The sequence below is a fragment of the Nicotiana tomentosiformis genome, chromosome 10 (genome assembly GCF_000390325.3).
Source record: "Nicotiana tomentosiformis chromosome 10, ASM39032v3, whole genome shotgun sequence".
Classification (NCBI taxonomy): Eukaryota; Viridiplantae; Streptophyta; class Magnoliopsida; order Solanales; family Solanaceae; genus Nicotiana; species Nicotiana tomentosiformis.
Window position 1 is genome coordinate 7,110,584 of NC_090821.1, and position 19,666 is coordinate 7,130,249.

General features: G+C 39.0%; 1 protein-coding gene across 1 annotated transcript; it reads right to left on the reverse strand.

The window, feature by feature from the left end:
* Positions 1–8,634: 8,634 nt before the first annotated feature.
* Positions 8,635–10,401, reverse strand: LOC104113525 (uncharacterized protein At4g06744-like). Its single transcript, XM_009623720.4, has one exon. It carries the CDS (start codon positions 10,092–10,094, stop codon positions 8,694–8,696), a length of 1,401 nt encoding a protein of 466 aa, XP_009622015.1. The 5' UTR covers positions 10,095–10,401; the 3' UTR covers positions 8,635–8,693.
* Positions 10,402–19,666: the final 9,265 nt, after the last annotated feature.

The window sequence follows — 19,666 nt, forward strand, 5'->3', positions numbered from 1 at the left end:
AGTCAAGTTCAAACGAAGGGTATTATGCCGAATTTTGTAAAAAATCTCTATGTGCCTAAGACTCTTATTTGTTCATATGTGTGCTAGAAACATTGATTTGAAATGCCTTGTTATGGATGATGATAATGATGTTTGAAAATGAAAAAGGTGAGCATGAAATATTAAATACGACCGACGTGCCAATAATGAATTTATAATTGTGGCCACTAGTGCCAATAAAATAAAAAGATGCGAAAGAGGTATGAAATGAGATGATTGGTATAAGAAGGATGATGTCTCTATTGAGACAGTCTAGCCAATCAGGTCGTGACCGGACGCCATGCCGCACACATGGTGGTGATTGTACTGGAAATTATGATTATGGTTGAAGTCTCTAATGAGATGGCCTAGCCGATCAGGTCGTGATCGAACTCCGTGCTAAAAGTACGGTGGTATTGGTATTGTGAATATTAGAATCGTGAATGGTGCCATATTGGTACTAAAGACCTCCCAACTTAAAATCTGGAAATTTATTTGAACATTGCCTTGATCCTAATTTAAGGTTTGATGTTATTTGAGGCTTCACTAATATTATAATTGTACTTGCTCCTATTTTTTATCATTCTACTGAGAGTGTGTTTTGTCATTCATACTAGTATTATTCCATATGTACTAACGTCCCTTTTGTCGGGGGCGCTGCATCTTCAATAGGTGCAAGTGGTTCCACAGTAGGAGACACTGATCAGTGATAGCGGTACACCCTCTTCCCAGCAGACTTGGTGAGTCCCACTTCATTTCGGGGTCATGTATCTTTTGTTCCTTGTGTATTGTATTTGAGGTATAGCCGGGGCCTTGTTGCCGGCATTATTATAATACTCTCCTGTATCTATTATAAGCTCCGTAAATATAGCGTAGGTTGTGTATTGGTGCTGGAGAAGTCAAACCATGTTATGTATTTGAATTACTTGTTCTACTTTAGACCATGAAAATGTGTGTGAAATTTGAGACTCTAAAATGAAGTAATTAATGGTAAGAAATTGGTATTGCAGACATGATCACTTTATTGTTTGATTAACGAAAATATATATTCTCTTTATTTATGAATGAGTTTGGGTAGAAGGAAACTTATAGGCTTGCTCGACCGGGTTCACTCGGTTGAGCACCGGTCGTGCTCCCCGAGTTCGGGGGTGACACCGGGGCACCACTGAACTCTCCAGAATACCGAAATCACTTATCCCTCGTAGCCTGATCTCGATCACGCTGACGTGCACCCTCGATCGTCCGAGATATCTCTACAACTAGCTCTTAAGAAGTCTACATATCAACCTCTCGAGCCATAGTGGCCTAGCTAGCAGAGTGCAAACCTGTAACAAACCTCCACACTCTCTCTGCATCGGTCGCAAGTATCATAAGTGCATGGCGATACAACTCAGAGAATCTTGCCTCATAGTCGGTCACTGATATCTGGCCCTGCTGGAGCTGCTTGAACTGAAATCACAACTCTTCACTCTAAGAGGGTGGAATATATCGGTCCAAGAAGAGGCGTGTGAACTGGTCCCAAGTCATGGGAGGAGAACCTGCTGGTTTGCTGAGAAGATAAGACTGCCACCATCTACTACAGGCCCTGCCCTCTAGCTGAAAGGTGGTAAAGTCCACCCCGTGGGACTCCAATATCCTCATGTTATGCAGTCTGTCCCTACACCGATCAACAAAGTCATGGGGGTCCTCATGTCGCTCACCTCCAAAGACAGGAGGATGTAGCCTGGTCCATCTCTCTGCGGATCGCCGACCGCAGCTGGTATGGGCTCAGGTGTAGCTGCTGCAACTGGCTGAGCTCCACCCACGGGTAGTGTGCCCGACGTCTGATATACGACAATTGCATGCCCTGGATCCTGAGCGGTAGGGGTCTGTGCTCCCCCTCCCACCTAAGATGTGGCTGGGTCTATTGGAAATAAACCAGCCTGAGTGATAGAATCCATCAATCGCAGCATACGATCCATGACCTCCTGGAATCTCGGTGCAGACATGAAATCAACTGGGGCTGGCTCTGTTGCAGGCACCTCGCCCTACTCCTCAATAATAGTATCCTCTACTGGATCTATTGGCGGCATAGCTGGGGCAACTCTAGGATGTCCTCGTCCTCTACCACGAGCCGGAGCCCTCCGTTAGCCTCTAGTAACAGGAGGAGCAGCTCCTCCATGATCAGGTACATCTACTGCACTCGTTCTCACCATTTATGAGAGAATAAGAGAAAGATATTAGTACAACATCAACTGCACGATATGATATGAAGAAAGAGTAGTTTTCTAACACCCTATAGCCTCTCAAAGATAAGTACAGACGTCTCCATACCGATCCGCAAGACTCTATTAGGCCTGCTCATAACTTGTGAGACCTACATGAACCTAGTAGTCTGATACCATGTTGTCACGACCCAATTCTCCTATAGGCCGTGATGGAACCCAGCTCCACCGCTAGGTAAGCCAACCGTGAACTAACCACGTGATTACTCATTTTAATAAGTTTCCAAGTAATTAAATTTTATTGATTAAAAGATTACGAAACAACAAACTTAAATAAATAAGACGAAAGCAGCTAAGTGCAATCATAACAATAGTAATAATCCCAAAACCATGAAGTCTACTAGTGTGTGTGCCAAGGCCTGGTATTACAAGTGTATGAGCTACTAGTAGAATATATAAAACACTAAGCTACTGTCCGAAATAAAGTAGACAGAAACAAAACACAAAAAAAGACTTTGGGTGCTGCAGAACGGCTCGGAAGGCAGCTCACCGCTCAGTCTCAGAGTATCAAGGGTGTGCGTCGGGGTAACTACCAGATGCACCTGCCTCAGAACTTGCACGGTTAGTGCAGAAGTGTAGCATGAGTACATAAATAACATGTACCCAGTAAGTATCAAGTCGAACCTCGAAGAAGTAGTGACGAGGGGTCGACATCGACACTTACTATGGGCTAACAATAAAATACAGGAATTATAAATAAGCATGGTGTCACGACCCAAAATCTATTAAAGGTCGTGATTGCGCCGGACACCGTTGTCTGGCAAGCCAACAATAAATACTCAATTTGGTTCTCGTTTTAATATTTTGAAATCATATTTTTCCTTCCATTAAATAGTAGAAGATGAAATTACAGAGTAAATGATAATATTTTTAACAAATTTCAATACAAAACAACTCATAGTCACCCCAAAACCCGGTGTCACAAGTGCATGAGTATCAACTAGGAATGTAAAATAAAATACAGCATCTGTCCGGAATACAAATTTGGACAGGAGAAATATAAATACTCTGAAGGAGACTCTGCCGACTGCGGGTCGTAATGTGGAATGCAGCTCACGTAAGTCCCCATATGCATACATACATCTGCTCTCTCAAGGCCACTAGTCACATATATACATGCACAAAAATGTGCAGCAAGTGTAGCATGAACGCGTACCTAGTAAGTATCTAGCCTAACCCCGGAGGAGTAGTGACGAGGGGTCGACATCGATACTTACTAGAGGACCAGTTAAATAAATAATATGATAATTCATACAATTGTAAAGTACACAACAATAGGGGAGAAATCTGAAGTTTCATAATGTTTCAATTGTTTCCTTTTTATAAAAAATTTATCGATCATGTATCCTACCTCAATATCTGAGAATAAATGCCAAGTGTCAATACCAATCAAATAAGAAATACCATAAAATACCGGGCGTCAATGAAAAGTTTATCTCATGAATATTCAAACTACTAGCGGTATAACGCATGATTCTGCCAAGGTCGTTCGGCCCGATCCAGAGTAGTGTGTACACTGCCGAAAATCGAACGGCACGAACCAGAGATGCACCTTTATATACTGCCAAGGAGTTCGGCCCGCTCCACAAGAAAGGAAGGAATTTATCCCATTCCAAGAGATACTGTCGAGGCGTTCGGCCCGCTTCACAAGAAAGGAAGAAAGTTTCCGAATCACAAGATACGCGCTTACAATAAAGTACATGAGCACAATAATAAGTACATCTCTTTACATTTATCGAATACCTTAGCAACAACTCAGGGTATTAAAGCTTGACCTGATACTTTTATTTTTAAATCAATTTCAGTTATAACTTTAATTAAGTAAGCTAGCAGAACAAGTTCAAATAATTCAATTATTACAGGATAAGGTCCTAAGTCTATCCGGACATAGACATGCTTTAGCTACGTACGGACTCTCGTCACCTCATACGTACGTAGCACCCACAACTAGTTGCACATAACAATAAGTATCACCTAGGGGTGGTTTTCCCCTCACAGGGTTAGACAGGAGACTTACCTCGCTTCGAAGTTCCATAACCGGCTCCAAATCCCTCTAACACCTCAAACTGATGCCCGTCATTCCAAAACTAGTCAAACAATGTGCAAACCAATAAAAATATACTCTAATACTCATAACATATCAATTTAGACAAATTCCTAACTCCGCTCGAAAAGCCGATAAAGCAACCCTCGGGCCCACGTGCCCGGATTCCGAAAATTTTCAAAGGTAAACATTACCATAATATTACGAACTCAAATATATAATTTATTCTCAATTTCATGCCTAGATTCGTGATCAAAATCCAAGAATACCAATTTTTAGGTTTTTCTTCAAAATCTCAAATTTCTACTAATTTCCATGTTTAAATCCATATATAAACCATGTATTTAACCCAAAATGAGAAGAAGTCACTTACCCATAATAGAGGATGAAGATGGAACTCCAAACTTTCTCCAAAATCGGTTCCCATTGACAAAATGAAGTGAAATTGAACTTAACTCTCATTTTAAAGAAAACACTGCCCAGCCACAATTTTCTCTTCTGCGGTTCATCAGCCGCTCCGCACCTGCGAAAATTTCATCGCATGTACAGTTCAAGCTCGGCCCAACAGCCCCCGCATCTGCGCCCCATGCAGCACATCTGCGCTTCCGCTTCTGCGGTCCTCAAGTGCCCGCATCTACGACCCCAGGCCTTTTGGCCAACTTCGTTTATGCGCTTGCCTTGCCACTTCTGCAGCGTCGCACCTGCGACCCTTTTTCCGCAGGTGCGATTACACCAGAACTCAGGCCCTTCAGCAACACAACAAAACTCCAAGTTGATCCGTTGACCACCCGAAACCACCCCGAGGCCCTCCGACCCTTAATTAAATATACCAACACGTCCCAAAATACATTACGAACTTAGTCAAGGCCTCAAATCGTGCCAAACAACATCAAAACTACGAATCACCCTTCAATTCAAACTTAATGAACTTTGAAATTTCAAACTTCTACAATTGATGCCGAAACCTATCAAATCACGTCCGATTGACCTCAAATTTTGCACACAAGTCATAATTGACATTACGGACCTACTCCAACTTCCGAAATCAGAATCCGACCCCGATATCAAAAGTCCACTTCTGGTCAAACTTCTCAAAAACCTTCAAAGTTCAGACTTTTGCCAAATGACCCTGAAATGACCTACGGGCCTCCAAATCCACATTCGGACGCGCCCCCAATACCAGAATCACCATACGAAGATGTTCCCAGACTCAGAATCCCAAACGGACATCAATAGCATTGAAATGCACTCCAACCTAAATTTATGAAATCCTTCCAAAATGTCAACTTCCACAATAGGCGCTGAAACGTTTTCGGGTCATCCAAAACCCGATCGGGACATACGCTCAAGTCCAAAATCATCATACGAACCTATTGGAACCTTCAAATCCCGAATTCCGAGGTCGTTTACTCAAAATTTCACTTTAGTCAATTCCTCAACCTTAAGGCTTTCGAAATTAGAATTTTCTATCCAAATCAACTCCGAATTTTCCAAAATTAAATTCTGACCACGCGTACAAGTCATAATACCTGAAGTGAAGCTTCTCAGGGTCTCAAATCGCTGAATGATGCTCTAGGGCTCAAAACGACCGGTCGGATCGTTACCAGCAGAGAATAATAATTCTTTCACTAATAATAAATTCCGAGTCAATTCTTGTCATTTAAATAGTTATAACCGCTCAAGCCATAATTTAATATCAAGTAAAATTGGGCTCCACGTATTATTACGCACGATTTATGCTGAGGTCGTACGGTCCGATCCAGAAATATAATGTGCACTACCGAGGGTCGAACGTCACGAACCATAGATGCATCTATTAACCTGTCGAGGCGAACGGCCCGCTCCCATGAGAGTAGAGGAAATTTACCTCGCTCGCGAAAATACTTGCGACGCGAGTGAACATATATTTCTCAAAGTTATTATAAAATTCTTCCATTCTTCCCCACACATAAGAAATTTAAACGCGAGACTTTAAATCTTAAAATCCTTAACCCCGACTCTAGTTAATATGCATGACCAACATAATAGAGCAAACAAAGATGGTGTACGCCTAAGACTACCCGGACATCACTTAGAATATAGCTAAGCACAGACTCTGGTCACCTAGTGCGTACGTAGCTCCCCACACATATAATTCACAACAAAATACACCTAAAGGGATAAGTTCCCTCTTACAAGGTTAGGCAAGAAACTTACCTCATTTCAAAGCTCACTTCCGATCCACAAATATGCTTTAAATCCTCAACTCGGTGCCAAACAACCCGAAACTAGTCAAATGTTATATAAATTAATCAATACATGCTCAAAAGTTCATAATTTAGCTATTAGAGTAATTACCCAACCCAAATTGGAAGATTCCTAAAATTCAGCATATCGCTCACGTGCCCGAATTTCGGAAATTTTCGAATTTAATCATTACCCATAACCTCACGAACTCAAATATATAATTTTCACTCAAAACCACAACCATTTTCGTAGTTAAAATCTATTTTTATCAAAACTTAGGTTTTTTCATCTAAACCCATAATTTCCATAATTTTACATGTTAAAATCTACCCATGATCTATATTTTAAACTTATATTGTATAGAAATCACTTACCTCAAAGTGCTAGGTGAAAACCCCTCTTCAAAAGCTCAAAAATCGTCTAATGAATGAAAGAAATGAGTCAAAAATGGTTTTACTCCCGACTTAAATGAACCTCACTGCCTAGCGATTTTTCGCACCTCCGATGACACTGCCGCATCTGCGGAGAAAGGTCCGCTTATGCGGAATTTCTCAGGCTCAACACTGGCCGCTTCAGCGGACGGGATACCGCTTCTGCGGTCCCACTTTGCGGATGGTAAAGTGCAGTTGCGGCCTCATCGCACCTGCGGGCTATTCCTAGCAGAAGCGAGGCCGCTTCTGCGCGTGGTTCTCCGCTTCTGCGGCCACTGGCCAAGTGCCCCAAAGCTGCTTCTGCGGCCACATGCTCGCATCTACGGGCTCGCACCTGTGGCTATAAGCTCGCAGGTGCGAGTACACCAGATCTGGTGCGCTAGAAGCCCTTTTGAATCCTAATTCGATCCGTGCATCGTCTGGATTGCATCTGAGGACTCGTCCAAACATATCAACAAGTTCGTAAATATAAAACGGACTCGCTCATACCCTCGGAAAATAGATAACAACATTAAAACTAAGAATCATACGCCAAAACCAATAGAATCAACTTATGAACTTCAAGTTCTTCCAACTCGCACCGAATCATACTTCAACTACTCGGAATGACTCTAAATTTTGCGTGCAAGTCTTAAATCACCGTACGGGACTATTTCCATGATAGGAATCCCAATTGGACCTCGATAATACCAAATCCTACCTCAAACCAAATTTAAAGAACATTAAAACCTTTAATGTACCAACTTCCAATATTAAGCGCCGAAATGCTCCCGGTTCATCCAAAATCCGATCCGAACATACGCCCAAGTCTAAAATCATCATACGAACCTATTGGGGTTTTGAGGTCGTTTACTCAAAATATTGACCAAAGTCAAACTTAGATTTTTAAAGCCAAACTAAGGAACCAAGTGTTCCGATTTAACCCGAACCCTTCCATATCATGAACTAACCATTCCCGCAAGTTATAAAATTGTAAAAGCACATACAGGGAGTCTTATTTAGGGGAACGGGGATCTAGAAAGTAAAAAGACCGGTCAAGTCGTTACAGGAATGTTTTAGTCATATAAAAAATTCTAGAGGGTGTACTTATTTGTAAATATGAAAGGACTTGTGGAACAATTATTATTTACACACTAGCCCCTAGGTGATTAGTATAAATAAGGGGCATTCATTTGCAACTCACCAATCAAAATAATCAAGTTCTCTACAATAAAAAATTTTATTTGGCAAATTTCTCTTGTCTTTCTTATCTAACATTCCCTTAGCGATCTTGAGTGTAGTATTTTAGCGATCTTGAGTGTAGTATTTTAGGCTGACTTGGCACAGCAAGATCCTGACCGCGTTATGTAAGATCGTAAGCAAGTTGTCAAGTGCCACATATGCGCTTAGTTCAAGACTAAAGACGTGACATTAATCCCAAAAGTAACTATTCCTAGTTCCAAATTATCTCTTATTTCCTTTTTCACGAAAAATGCACTTGTTCTTTGATATACTAGATATTTTTAAAAAAAATTATCATATGCAGCTATTTACTATTAGAAAATTTTGGGAGCCCTATAGATATGGGCCTCAAGCAGTTGCATGAGTTGCCTTACCATCGGGCCGCCGCAGCTTAATTATAATTTCAACATGTCGGCATCGACAAAAATAGTGAACTTAACAAATTTACATTTACTGCTGCCATAGTGTAGTTTTATGCAAACATGGCATTTACAAGGAATGCGGTTTCAAAGCACCATATGTTCCTGGCGCTGGAGCCGGATCATTTGATGCCGAAACAGAACTAGTAGATGAGTCCAGTTGATTCGTCTGCTCAAAATTGCCAATTCTACAGGGAACTATTTCCAATGACTTTTCATCAGGACATGATCTAGGCTTACAGAAAAATGCTGCACATTCTGCTGCTGATCTTTGCATTGGCAACCCTGGAATGCAATTCATCCTAACATCAAGAACCTTTCTTTCAATTAGCTTCTTGCACTCTGACCCAACCTCAGTGAAGTAATTGTACGACAACGACAAATTCTTCAAGTTGGACAGCTTGCACACCAGTTCAGGCACAGGTCCATAAAACTGATTTTGCGCCAAGTTCAGTATCTGCATCTTAGCCAAACATCCGAACGAATGAGGTATTTTCCCTGTTAACTTGTTTTTGCTCACATCAAATATTCTGGCCTTAGTTAAAAGTCCAATTTCATATGGCAAGCAACCAGTAAGCTGATTGTTCAAGAACAGAACTTCAAGTAAAGTTTTACAAGCCTGACCAATGCTACGAGGAATGGAGCCAACAAATTTGTTGTTGGCTAGAGTTAAGTAAAGAACCGGAGTTGATCCCAGGTTATCAGGAAGTTTCTGCATTAAATTGTTGTTGTTGATGAAGAGAACGTCGAGGTTTAGCATGAAAACTTGAGGGGGAACCAATCCTGAAAATGTATTGAACCTAAGGTCCAAGAAAGTTAAGTTCTTGGCACCAAGAATATTATATGGGAATTCACCATTATAATTGTTGTTGCTAAGGTCTAACTCATAAAGATAACGAAGATTCGCAATCTTTTTTGGGATTGTGCCTGTAAACTTGTTGGAATTTGCATGGAATATTGTTATGTCTGGTAATTCATCTAGAAAGTCATTAAGAGTAAGGTCAGGACCAGCAAAATTGAACTGATTGAAGTCCACTGCAGCTAGTGCTTGAACCTTATAATTAGGAACAATTGCACAATGGAAACCTTTGTACTTGTTACAAACATCATAGCCAACCCATGTGTTTTTAATACCAAGAGGGTCATATTTGATTTTGGCCTTAAACTTTTGGATTACATTGTAGGCTATCTCGATACGTTTACTTTCAAAGAGGTATGGTGGTGGCGATGGTGGTGGAGGGCAAGGAGGTTCTGGTGATGGAGGTGGTGGTGGACAATCTTGATTATCCGGTGGAGGTGGTGGTGGTGGTGGTGGGGAATTTTCACCACCTCCGCCGATGATTATTTCCAAAGCTTCTCTATTTTGGCCAAGAATTGGACTAGCAAGGACTAGACAATTCTGCAAAAATATTTGGACGAAAAAAGTTATAGCTAATACAAATGATAAAGTGATAGAGATAATGGTAGTCATTTTTGCTCAGAGGCTGAGGGCAGTGGATTTTGGAGTGGTAGAAATTAAGATCAATTATATAGATTAATTGGAAAAATAGAGGGCTAGACTAGAATTGATTGATTCCTATTTCATAATTCATATTCACGAGAGAGCTATAAGAGTACAAGATGTTTTGTCGACAAGTAACAAAGTTGTTGCCCTCTCACTCTCACATATGTACGTTTTCGTCCATTTATGACTTGTCAATGATTCTGTGAATTATTATCTATAAATTATAAATTTCCATTGTATTATCACAGGTATTGCCAAGTTTTCAATAGAAGATAAAAGTTGAACTGCAACTTGGAGTCCTTAGTTGCCTATCTTTGTCTCTTTCTCTCCTTTTAGCCAATTTGGTTGATTGGTTATTAATACAAAGATAATTGACAGAGAAATTATATATAGAGAGAGAGAACATCCTTTTGGTCTTTTTAAAATGTGTTCTGCATTAATATTTCCCTCAATGTTGGTGGCAAGTCTTTAGTCCTTTTTTCTCTAAATATTTACCATATTAAATTTCCCCTCAACTTTGGCACGCCGATCTTAGTGGGCGTTTAGACACAAGAATTGTAAAATTTCGAAGAAAGATGGAATATTTTTTCAAATAAAAATAATATTTAAAAATTAGTTAGTCTTTCTCTAATGTTTTTCTTTTCTCCTGTATATAATTGAGCCAGGGAGTAGGAAAGGTTCGATTAGGTAACAAACGGCCACTAAACTTTAAACTTGTGATATAATAGTTTGAAATGACTTCTTATCCACGAATAATTTAGTTTTCTTTTGCTAGTATATTATCACATGGCTTTACATTCATGTACCAAAATGTTTTAACTTTTATTTGTTATGAAAATAATTATATTGTGGATGTTCATTTATTACTCCGCTATAAATAATCTTCCTGAAAAAGATTATCCATTTGGTACTCTGTTGAACTTTATCTACAAGCAACTGATGCAGGCAGGTTGCAAGCAGCTCAATGAATTGATTTGCAACAACTTCTTATTAAACAGGTAGGTTGCAAGCAGCTCATGCAGACAACTTACAAGCGGCTAAAGAAAAGCCTTGCAGCTACTTCCTGAAAAGCCTCGCAGCTGCTTCCTTTCTTCTATAAATAGAGGAGTTTTCAGTTCATTATGTACATAAATTTGAAGTTTGAATAATATATCAGTTTCTCCCTATACTTGTCTTTACTTTACAGTCTTTATTTAATAACACGTTATCAGCACGAGACTCTGTCATCTCGAGAAAATACTTTGAAAGTATCAGAGGTACGAACTTTTTTTTTTCTAAATAATGTCAAATCTTTCTAAACATGAGTTTGTAGCCCTGGATATATCAGGAAAAAGCTACATGTCTTGGGTGCTCGATGCCGAAATTCATCTTGATGCGATGGGTCTGGCAGACACCATCAAAGATAAAAATCAGGCATCAAACCAAGACCGTGCTAAAGCAATGATATTCCTACGCCATCACCTTGATGAGGGCCTGAAAATGGAATATCAACTGTTAAAGATCCAGTCATACTGTGGAATAATTTAAAAGATAGATATGACCACCTGAAGATGGTCGTTCTTCCATAGGCATGTCATGATTGAACTCATCTAAGGCTACAAGATTTTAATTCTATCAGTGAGTATAATTCTGCTATGTTCAGAATTATTTCTCAATTGAAACTATATGGTGATAATATTACTCATCATGATATGTTGGAGAAAACTTTCACCACTTTTCATACCTCGAATATGCACCTGCAACAGCAATATCGAGAAATGGGATTCAAAAAGTATTCTGAACGTATCTCACATCTTCTTGTAGTCGAGCAACATAATGGGCTATTAATGAAAAACCATAAAAGCCGACCCACTGATTCTTGTCCATTCCCTGAAGTGAATGGGACGAACTTCCACCAAGCTAAGCATGGAAAAGAACGTGGCCCCAGTCGTGGTCATAGCCGTGGTCGGGGAGGAAACTCTAATCGTGGTAATAATAATGCATCAAATAACCCTCCTCACCACCATCAGTGGAAAAGGAAGGAACAAAAGCATGAAGCGGTGCAAGCAGCAAAGCCAGAAAATGCATGCTATAGATGTGGAGGAAAAGGGCACTGGTCACGTACATGTCGTACGCCAAAGCATCTGGTTGAGTTGTATCAAGCCTCCCTGAAGAAGACAGAGAAAAATGCTGAAGCAAATTTTATTTCTGAAGATAATTTAGACTTCATGCATTTGGATGTAGCTGATTACTTTGCACTCCCAGAAGGAGAAACAAGTCATGTGATCGGTAGTGAATCGGTAGAAATATAAATATTTTAATTTTGGTTGTTTGTAGTAGATAATATGGTTATGTAATTGTTGTACATAAATAAAAGTTATGCTTTGATAATGATGTTTACTATAATATATTTTATTTATGCATTTTGAAGAATATGGATAATCCACAAATTATGTTTGGATCAAAGACCAATCACGAAGATATTTGTGTAATTGATAGTGGAACAACTCATGCCATATTCAAGGATCAGAAATGAAAAAGCAAATGTTTCAACAATTTCTGGTAATATAAGTTTGATTGAAGGCTCCGGAAGAGTCATTATATTTATGTCTAAGGGAACAAAACTTATTATTGATAATGCATTGTTCTCCTCCTAGTCCCGAAGAAACTTGTTGAGTTTTATAGATATCCGCCGAAATCGGTATCATATTGAGACAATAACTGAAATGAACGTGGAATATCTTTATATTACAAAGAATATTTCCGGCCAGAAATGCATTGTAGAAAAGTTACCAACTTTATCTTCTGGCTTATACTATTCAAAAATTAGTACAGTTGAAGCACACTCTATCGTAAACCAGAAGTTTACGGATTCAAATACTTTTGTGCTTTGGCATGGCCGTTTGGGCCATCCTAGATCAATAATTATGAGACGAATTACTGAAAATTCGAGTGGGCCTCCATTAAAGAACCTGAGATTCTTACAAATAATAAATTTTCTTATGATGCTTGTTATCAAAGCAAAATGATCACAAGACCATCACCAATGAAGGTTGGCATTGAATCCCCTGCTTTTTAGAACTTATATATGGGGATATATGTAGACCTATTCACCCACCAAGTGGGATGTTTAATTATTTTATGGTCCTAATAGATGCGTCTTCAAGATGGTCTCATGTGTGCCTACTATCATCTCGCAACCTGGCGTTTGCAAAGCTATTAGCCCAAATAATTTGATTAAGGGCATAATTTCCAGATTATCCTATAAAGGCTATTCGCCTTGAAAGTGCTAGAGAATTCTCATCTCAAGCTTTTAATGATTATTGTCTATCAGTTGGGATAAAAGTTGAACATCCTGTAGCTTATGTTCATACTCAAAATGGCCTTGCAGGGTCATTTATTAAACGCCTGCAATTGATTGCAAGACCACTACTTATGAAAACACAATTGACCACTACTGTTTGGGGCCATGCTATCTTGCATGCAGCATCACTTATTCGTCTCAGACCGATACATTATAATAAATATTCTCCGTCACAATTAGTTTTTGGTCATGAGCCAAATATTACCCATCTACGAATTTTTGGATATGCTATATATGTGCCAGTAGCACCACCACAGTGCAGTAAGATGGGCCCTCAAAGAAGGTTAGGAATATATATTGGGTTTGAATTACCCGATATTATTCGCTATCTTGAACCATTGACGAGAGATTTATTTACTGCTCGATTTGTAGATTATCGATTTGATGAAACAAATTTTTCACAATTAGGGGGAGAGAAAAAGAAAATCAAAAGAGAAATTGTGTGAAAAGTTTCATCATTATCTCACTTTGATCCACGTACCCCTATATGTAATCAGGAGGTCCAGAAAATCATCCATTTACAAAATATAGCAAATCAAATACCAGACGCATTTACTGATTTGAAAAGGATAACTAAGTTACATATCCCCGCAGAGAATGTGTCCATCCTAATTGATGTCCCAGCAGGACCATCTACTAGCATGGGAGCTAGTGAACCTAAAGCACGCCTGAAGCGTGGTAGGCCTTTGGGTTCTAAGGATCGAAATCCTAGAAAACGAAAATCGACAAATGATCAAAATGATATTATGAAGGGATCTCCTGAAGAGACCCAAGATCTGATTAGTTCTGAGATTCCTGAAGAAATCAATGAACCCGAGACTCAAGTGAGTGAGGAACTTTTAATAATTTCTACTGGTGATGGGATTAATTTAAATCGATCAGAAATAGTGGTGGGTAATATTTTTGCATATAATGTTGCACTCAACATTATGCAAGATGGTGAGAATCTTAAACCCCGATCTGTCGAAGAATGTCGACAAAGATCCGATTGGCCAAAATGGCAGGAGTCAATTCAATTGGAATTGAAGTCACTTGCTAAAAGAGAGGTCTTTGGACCAGTAGTCCAAACACCTGCTGGGATAAAGTCAGTTGGTCATAAATGGATTTTTGTGCGAAAAAATGAATGATAAAAATGAAGTTGAAAGATACAAGGTTCGCCTTGTTGCACAAGGATTCTCACAACGACCTAGAGTCGATTATGAAGAAATATATTCACCCGTTATGGATGTTACACCCCGTACTTCAGACGTCACTGTCATTATAGGATTATCCAATGTAAGCTCAAAAAGGGCGAAATCCTTTTACACGGATAAGAAAGGTTTACCGAAGTCTTAAGTAAGTTAAGATGAATATGAGACTTGTTAATCATGATTTAAATGATTTTAAAGTCATGATATGACTATATATGATGTTTGGATATGAAATATAAAGTTTGGAAAAAATCAGATTAAAGTTGCGGAAAAAACAAACTAAGAATTTGCCCTATAACAGAGCTTTTTGAAAAATATATTTCGTGTGCTATATGAGGTCTTTTTGGGACATATTATATACCAAATTGAAGGTCTTGGAATTTAGTTTCCAATTCTCTTAACCGTTCATTCATACGAGATCCGGATAAAAAATATATAAGTATCGGAAGATGGGCGAATCAGAGGGTGCCAAGCTAGCACTTTTTGACTTTTCAAAAAGTTATTATATTGTTTTAACTCGTCTCTCTCTCTCTCTCTCTCTCTCTCTCTCTCTCTCTCCCATTTTGCACATAATCTAACCAGATAACTTCATAAAAAATGGTCCTTGAGTTCTCTACAAGAGCTTCAACTAATACTAACATCCCGGGCACGAAACCGGGTGCCCGTCGTGGCCTATCGGTTTGGGTCATGACAGAAGTGGTATCAGAGCAGTTCTGTCCTAGAGAGTCTACAAGCCGTGTTTAGTAGAGTCTTGTTTATGGGTGTGTTGTGCACCACACTTATAAGCAGGAGGCTACAGGGCATTTAGGACTGTCACTCTTTCTTCTTACTCTAGATCGTGTGTTAGATCTTAGTTGTAAGAAATTCAAATTCCTAAATTCTAATTTATTCGTTAAAGAACGATATCTACATCAGAAAGACAGTTGGTAAGAGATTGAATATGGCTGTGGAAGAGTTGAGTCAAAGGAACTCGATTTTGCGTCATGCTTATGATGAGTAAATGTAAGGCCTTCAGTAGATATATATGTACTACGACGTGTGAGCCTCTTGATAAGGAGCCCTAAGGCATGGATATCTATCTACCTCTATGGTAAAAAAATCAACGAGAGAATCAGAAGGTAGATACAAGTTTCAACAAGTAAAAGAAGCTAGGTGAAGAAGGATACGAGGTACCCAGTTAGTGAAGATTATCTGTATTTACAATTCAGGCAGAGAAATATAAACATTCTGAGTTACTTTCAACAGTAACAGAGATATATACAATTGGTCACACATATCTCAATTATGTCCTATGGGAGCTAATAGATATAATTTAAGAGAAGGATGGGATATCAGCATCCAGCTGGAGTTAGAGTAACCCAAAATTGTGGATGGATTGTTATCATTAGCTCACATTTTCGAGGGATATTGCAAACATGGTAATGGTTCTCCTTGTGAGACACCCAGATGGTGCACTCTAGAATAGTATAATCAGATATGAATACTAAAATGTTCAGAAATTTCAGAAGATTGGTATTGGAATCCTAGAAGGGATAACTATTTACCTTTGTATGGCTCTCGTCCCTAGTAAAGAGAGAGTGTTAGGCGACCCGAAGAGCCAGTGCGTTGAACCAAGGGGGGCTAAAAGTGAAAGAATGTTTTGAAGAAGTTTTCATAATAATCTGATAGATAGAAATATTAGCAAGAGAATAAGAAGAAAGTAAATGAAGCATTATGAGTAAGATGTGATAAATGGATGATAACGGTAAATCAAAATATGACAAGACTACAGATTCTATAGTCAAGTGAAGGAAAAGATAAGAAGTTACATGCCTTGAGACAATAAAAGAGTATAAGCCATAAGGTCATGTCCCCATTTCAAGAAATAAGTTGGTGACTCCAACGTGATTACCATAAGGAAACGTTAGACCCCCGAGTAATAGAAATTAGTATGAGATGGTGAACAAGATAAAATGAACATGAATTAGGGACCGAATGATTTGACAATAGCCAGCATCATGAGAATTTTAGAGATCATGTTCTGGCGATATTAGAATGGACAACAGAAAAATAACTTTTAAAGGTCATTCAAGAAGGCGTTTCCCTAAAACAAGCGTTGTGAGCAGAGTTAAGCTTAAGGGACCGAGTGTGCCAGTTACACTAGGTGTCACCTTTGTGTGTAAGAAATTAAATTATCCGTGGTACAGAAGAGTTACCGCAAGGCAAGTAAGAGTCCGTGAAGATGTAAAAAGACGCCAAATATGAAGAGGTGAAGCATTTATAGGTAACTCTTCATAGCAATAAATGTTAGTACTCCCCTTAAGGGGGGAAGATGATATGATATGGTATTAAGTTGGAGTTATGTGGTTAAGGTAACTATGGAATAGTAAAGTAAAAATGTAGTAGAAAGATGACAGGAATGAGATTGCATTTATTCAGATCCTACGGATATGATACGATTCCAGAACATTATGTAAGCATGACGACGGAGAGAGGCAGTAAGGGTTCCATCACTAGATGTTATTGATAAATAAGTGCAAATAAACACTGGATACATAAGGAGCCAGTATGCGGGATAAGTTAAGCCAAAGTATATAACCCAAGAGAGATTACACAGAATATAGATATGAGAATGGACTAACGTGTAGTTAGTAGTTGATTCAGGAAGAGCCTAGCCATGGCTAAACAAGAGGGTACCGACAAATCAGCAGGTTGTGCAAGATAAATATAGCGAAACCCAATATAGGGAATTCAGTCTCGCAAATATGATGACATTGTAATCCTTGAGAAATATTCAGATAAGCGTTGGGGCTGTTAAAGGTACCGTATAAGTGTTACGGAAATAAGAGAGAGTGCCACTAAGGAGACAATCAAACTTTGAGTTCAGAAGTAACCCTACGAGCACAAGGGCACGGATGTATATAACTAAGGATATTTGTAGGCGAGTAAGAACATAAAAAAAAAAAAAACTTTCTTTTGGGTATACGATGTAATAAGCTCGCAGCTTTACAGAAGTCAAAGGGTCTCTCTTAAGTACTACAAAGAAAGACTAGCTGAGGGAATAAGGAAGAAGGCTTCAACTTAAGCATAGTGACATAAGGAAGAAATGGTCTTGTAACAACAGTCTCACAACAACATTATATGCACTCCATAAGAAAGTGGCAGCTATCGTGGCTAATGAACGAAAAAAATATATCAAAAGATGATATTTGAGATCATATGAGTTACAGGAAATTCCATTATTTGTGGGCAATGAGATAAGCCATGTATTCATGCAACAAGTGGCAGAACGACCATGAAAAGTAATTGATTGTGTTTAAAGACAACTAAGAAAGCACAAGAAGAATTTTCTGACCCACGATTTAGAGTTAGCCGCGGTGATTCATGCACTAAAGATGTGGAGGCATTATTGTATGGCATTTATGTTGATATATATATATATATATATATATATATATATATATATATATACGGATCATAAGAGCCTTCTATATATCTTCGATCAAAAGGAATTGAATTTACGCCAAATGCGATGGTTGGAGCTACTAAAAGACTATGATGTTTATATTTTATACCATCTAGAAAAGGCGAATGTAGTAGCCGATGCTCTAAACTGTAGATCTATGGGTAGCATGTCATATTTACAGCCAGAGAAGTGTGTGGATAGCCCATGAGATTCATCAGCTAGCTAGTCTAGGAGTTTGATTACTAGACTCAGGTGATACCAGAGTTACTATTTAGGACACGGCATCATCCTCTTTAGTAACTGAAGTGAAGGAACGCCAGTATGAGGATCCTGTGCTAGCTCATTACAGAGATACATCCCCTCAAAAGAAGAATACACCATTTAAAATTTTAGGAGATGGAGTCCTCAGATATCGAGGTCGATTATGTGTTCTAATGTGGTAGGGTTGTGCCAGCAGGTTATGGGAGAAGCCCATTATTCTCGTTGTTCTATTTATCCAGGAGCGACGATGATGTATCATGATATCAGGGGAATATACTAGTGGGACGAAATAAAGAAGGATATAGCAGAGTTTGTTGCTCAGTGCCCAAATTTTCAACAGGTTAAGATAGAGCATCAGAAACCCAGTGGATTATTATAAGCTATAAAGATTCTGACTTGGAAATGGGAAGTGATTAATATGGATTTCATCATAGGCTTACCTCATACCCAACGTAAGTTCGATGCTATATGGGTTATTGTCGATAGACTTACAAAATCAACCCATTGTTTTTGTCTGTCAGGACTACTTATTCAGCAGAGGATTATACAAGGCTTTACATTAGGGAGATAGTACGACTTCATGGTGTCCCTATATCTATTATCTCAGATAGAGGTGCTCAGTTTATAGTTAATTTCTGGAGGTCCTTCCAAAAAAGATTGGGGACTTAGATAAGTTTAAGTACAACATTTCATCCCCAGACAAATGGTCAGGTTGAACGCACTATTCAGACACTAGAGGATATGCTACGGGCTTGTGTGATGGACGTCAGGGGTAGCTGGGATGATCATCTTCCACTTATTGAGTTCGCATATAATAATAGTTATCATTTAAGCATCCAGATAGCTCCATATGAAACACTTTATGGACGGAAGTGTAAGTCACCTATCGGATGGTTCGAGGTTGGGAAAACCAAGTTAGTATGACCAGAGTTGGTACAACAGGCAGTTGAGAAGATTAAGCTTATACGGGAAAGGCTATTAGCAGCTCAGAGTCATCAGAAGTCCTATGCATATAATCGACGACGAGACTTGGAGTTTCAGGTAGATGACTGGGTATTCCTAAATGTATCACTGATGAAAGGCGGTATGAGATTTGGTAAGAAAGGAAATCTTAGCCCTCGGTACATTGGACCTTATAAGATTATACGCAGAGTAGGACAAGTAGCATATGAATTAGACTTGCCTTCTAAATTAGAGTCTGTACATCCAGTATTTCATGTGTCTATGCTACGTAGGTGTGTTGGAGATCCCTCTAAATTCATTCCAGTTGACGATGTTCAGGTTACAGAGCAGCTATTAT

Bases quoted from the DNA above. Each gene is read 5' to 3' on its own strand.
- LOC104113525 (XM_009623720.4), bottom strand. From the start codon at position 10,094: ATGACTACCATTATCTCTATCACTTTATCATTTGTATTAGCTATAACT.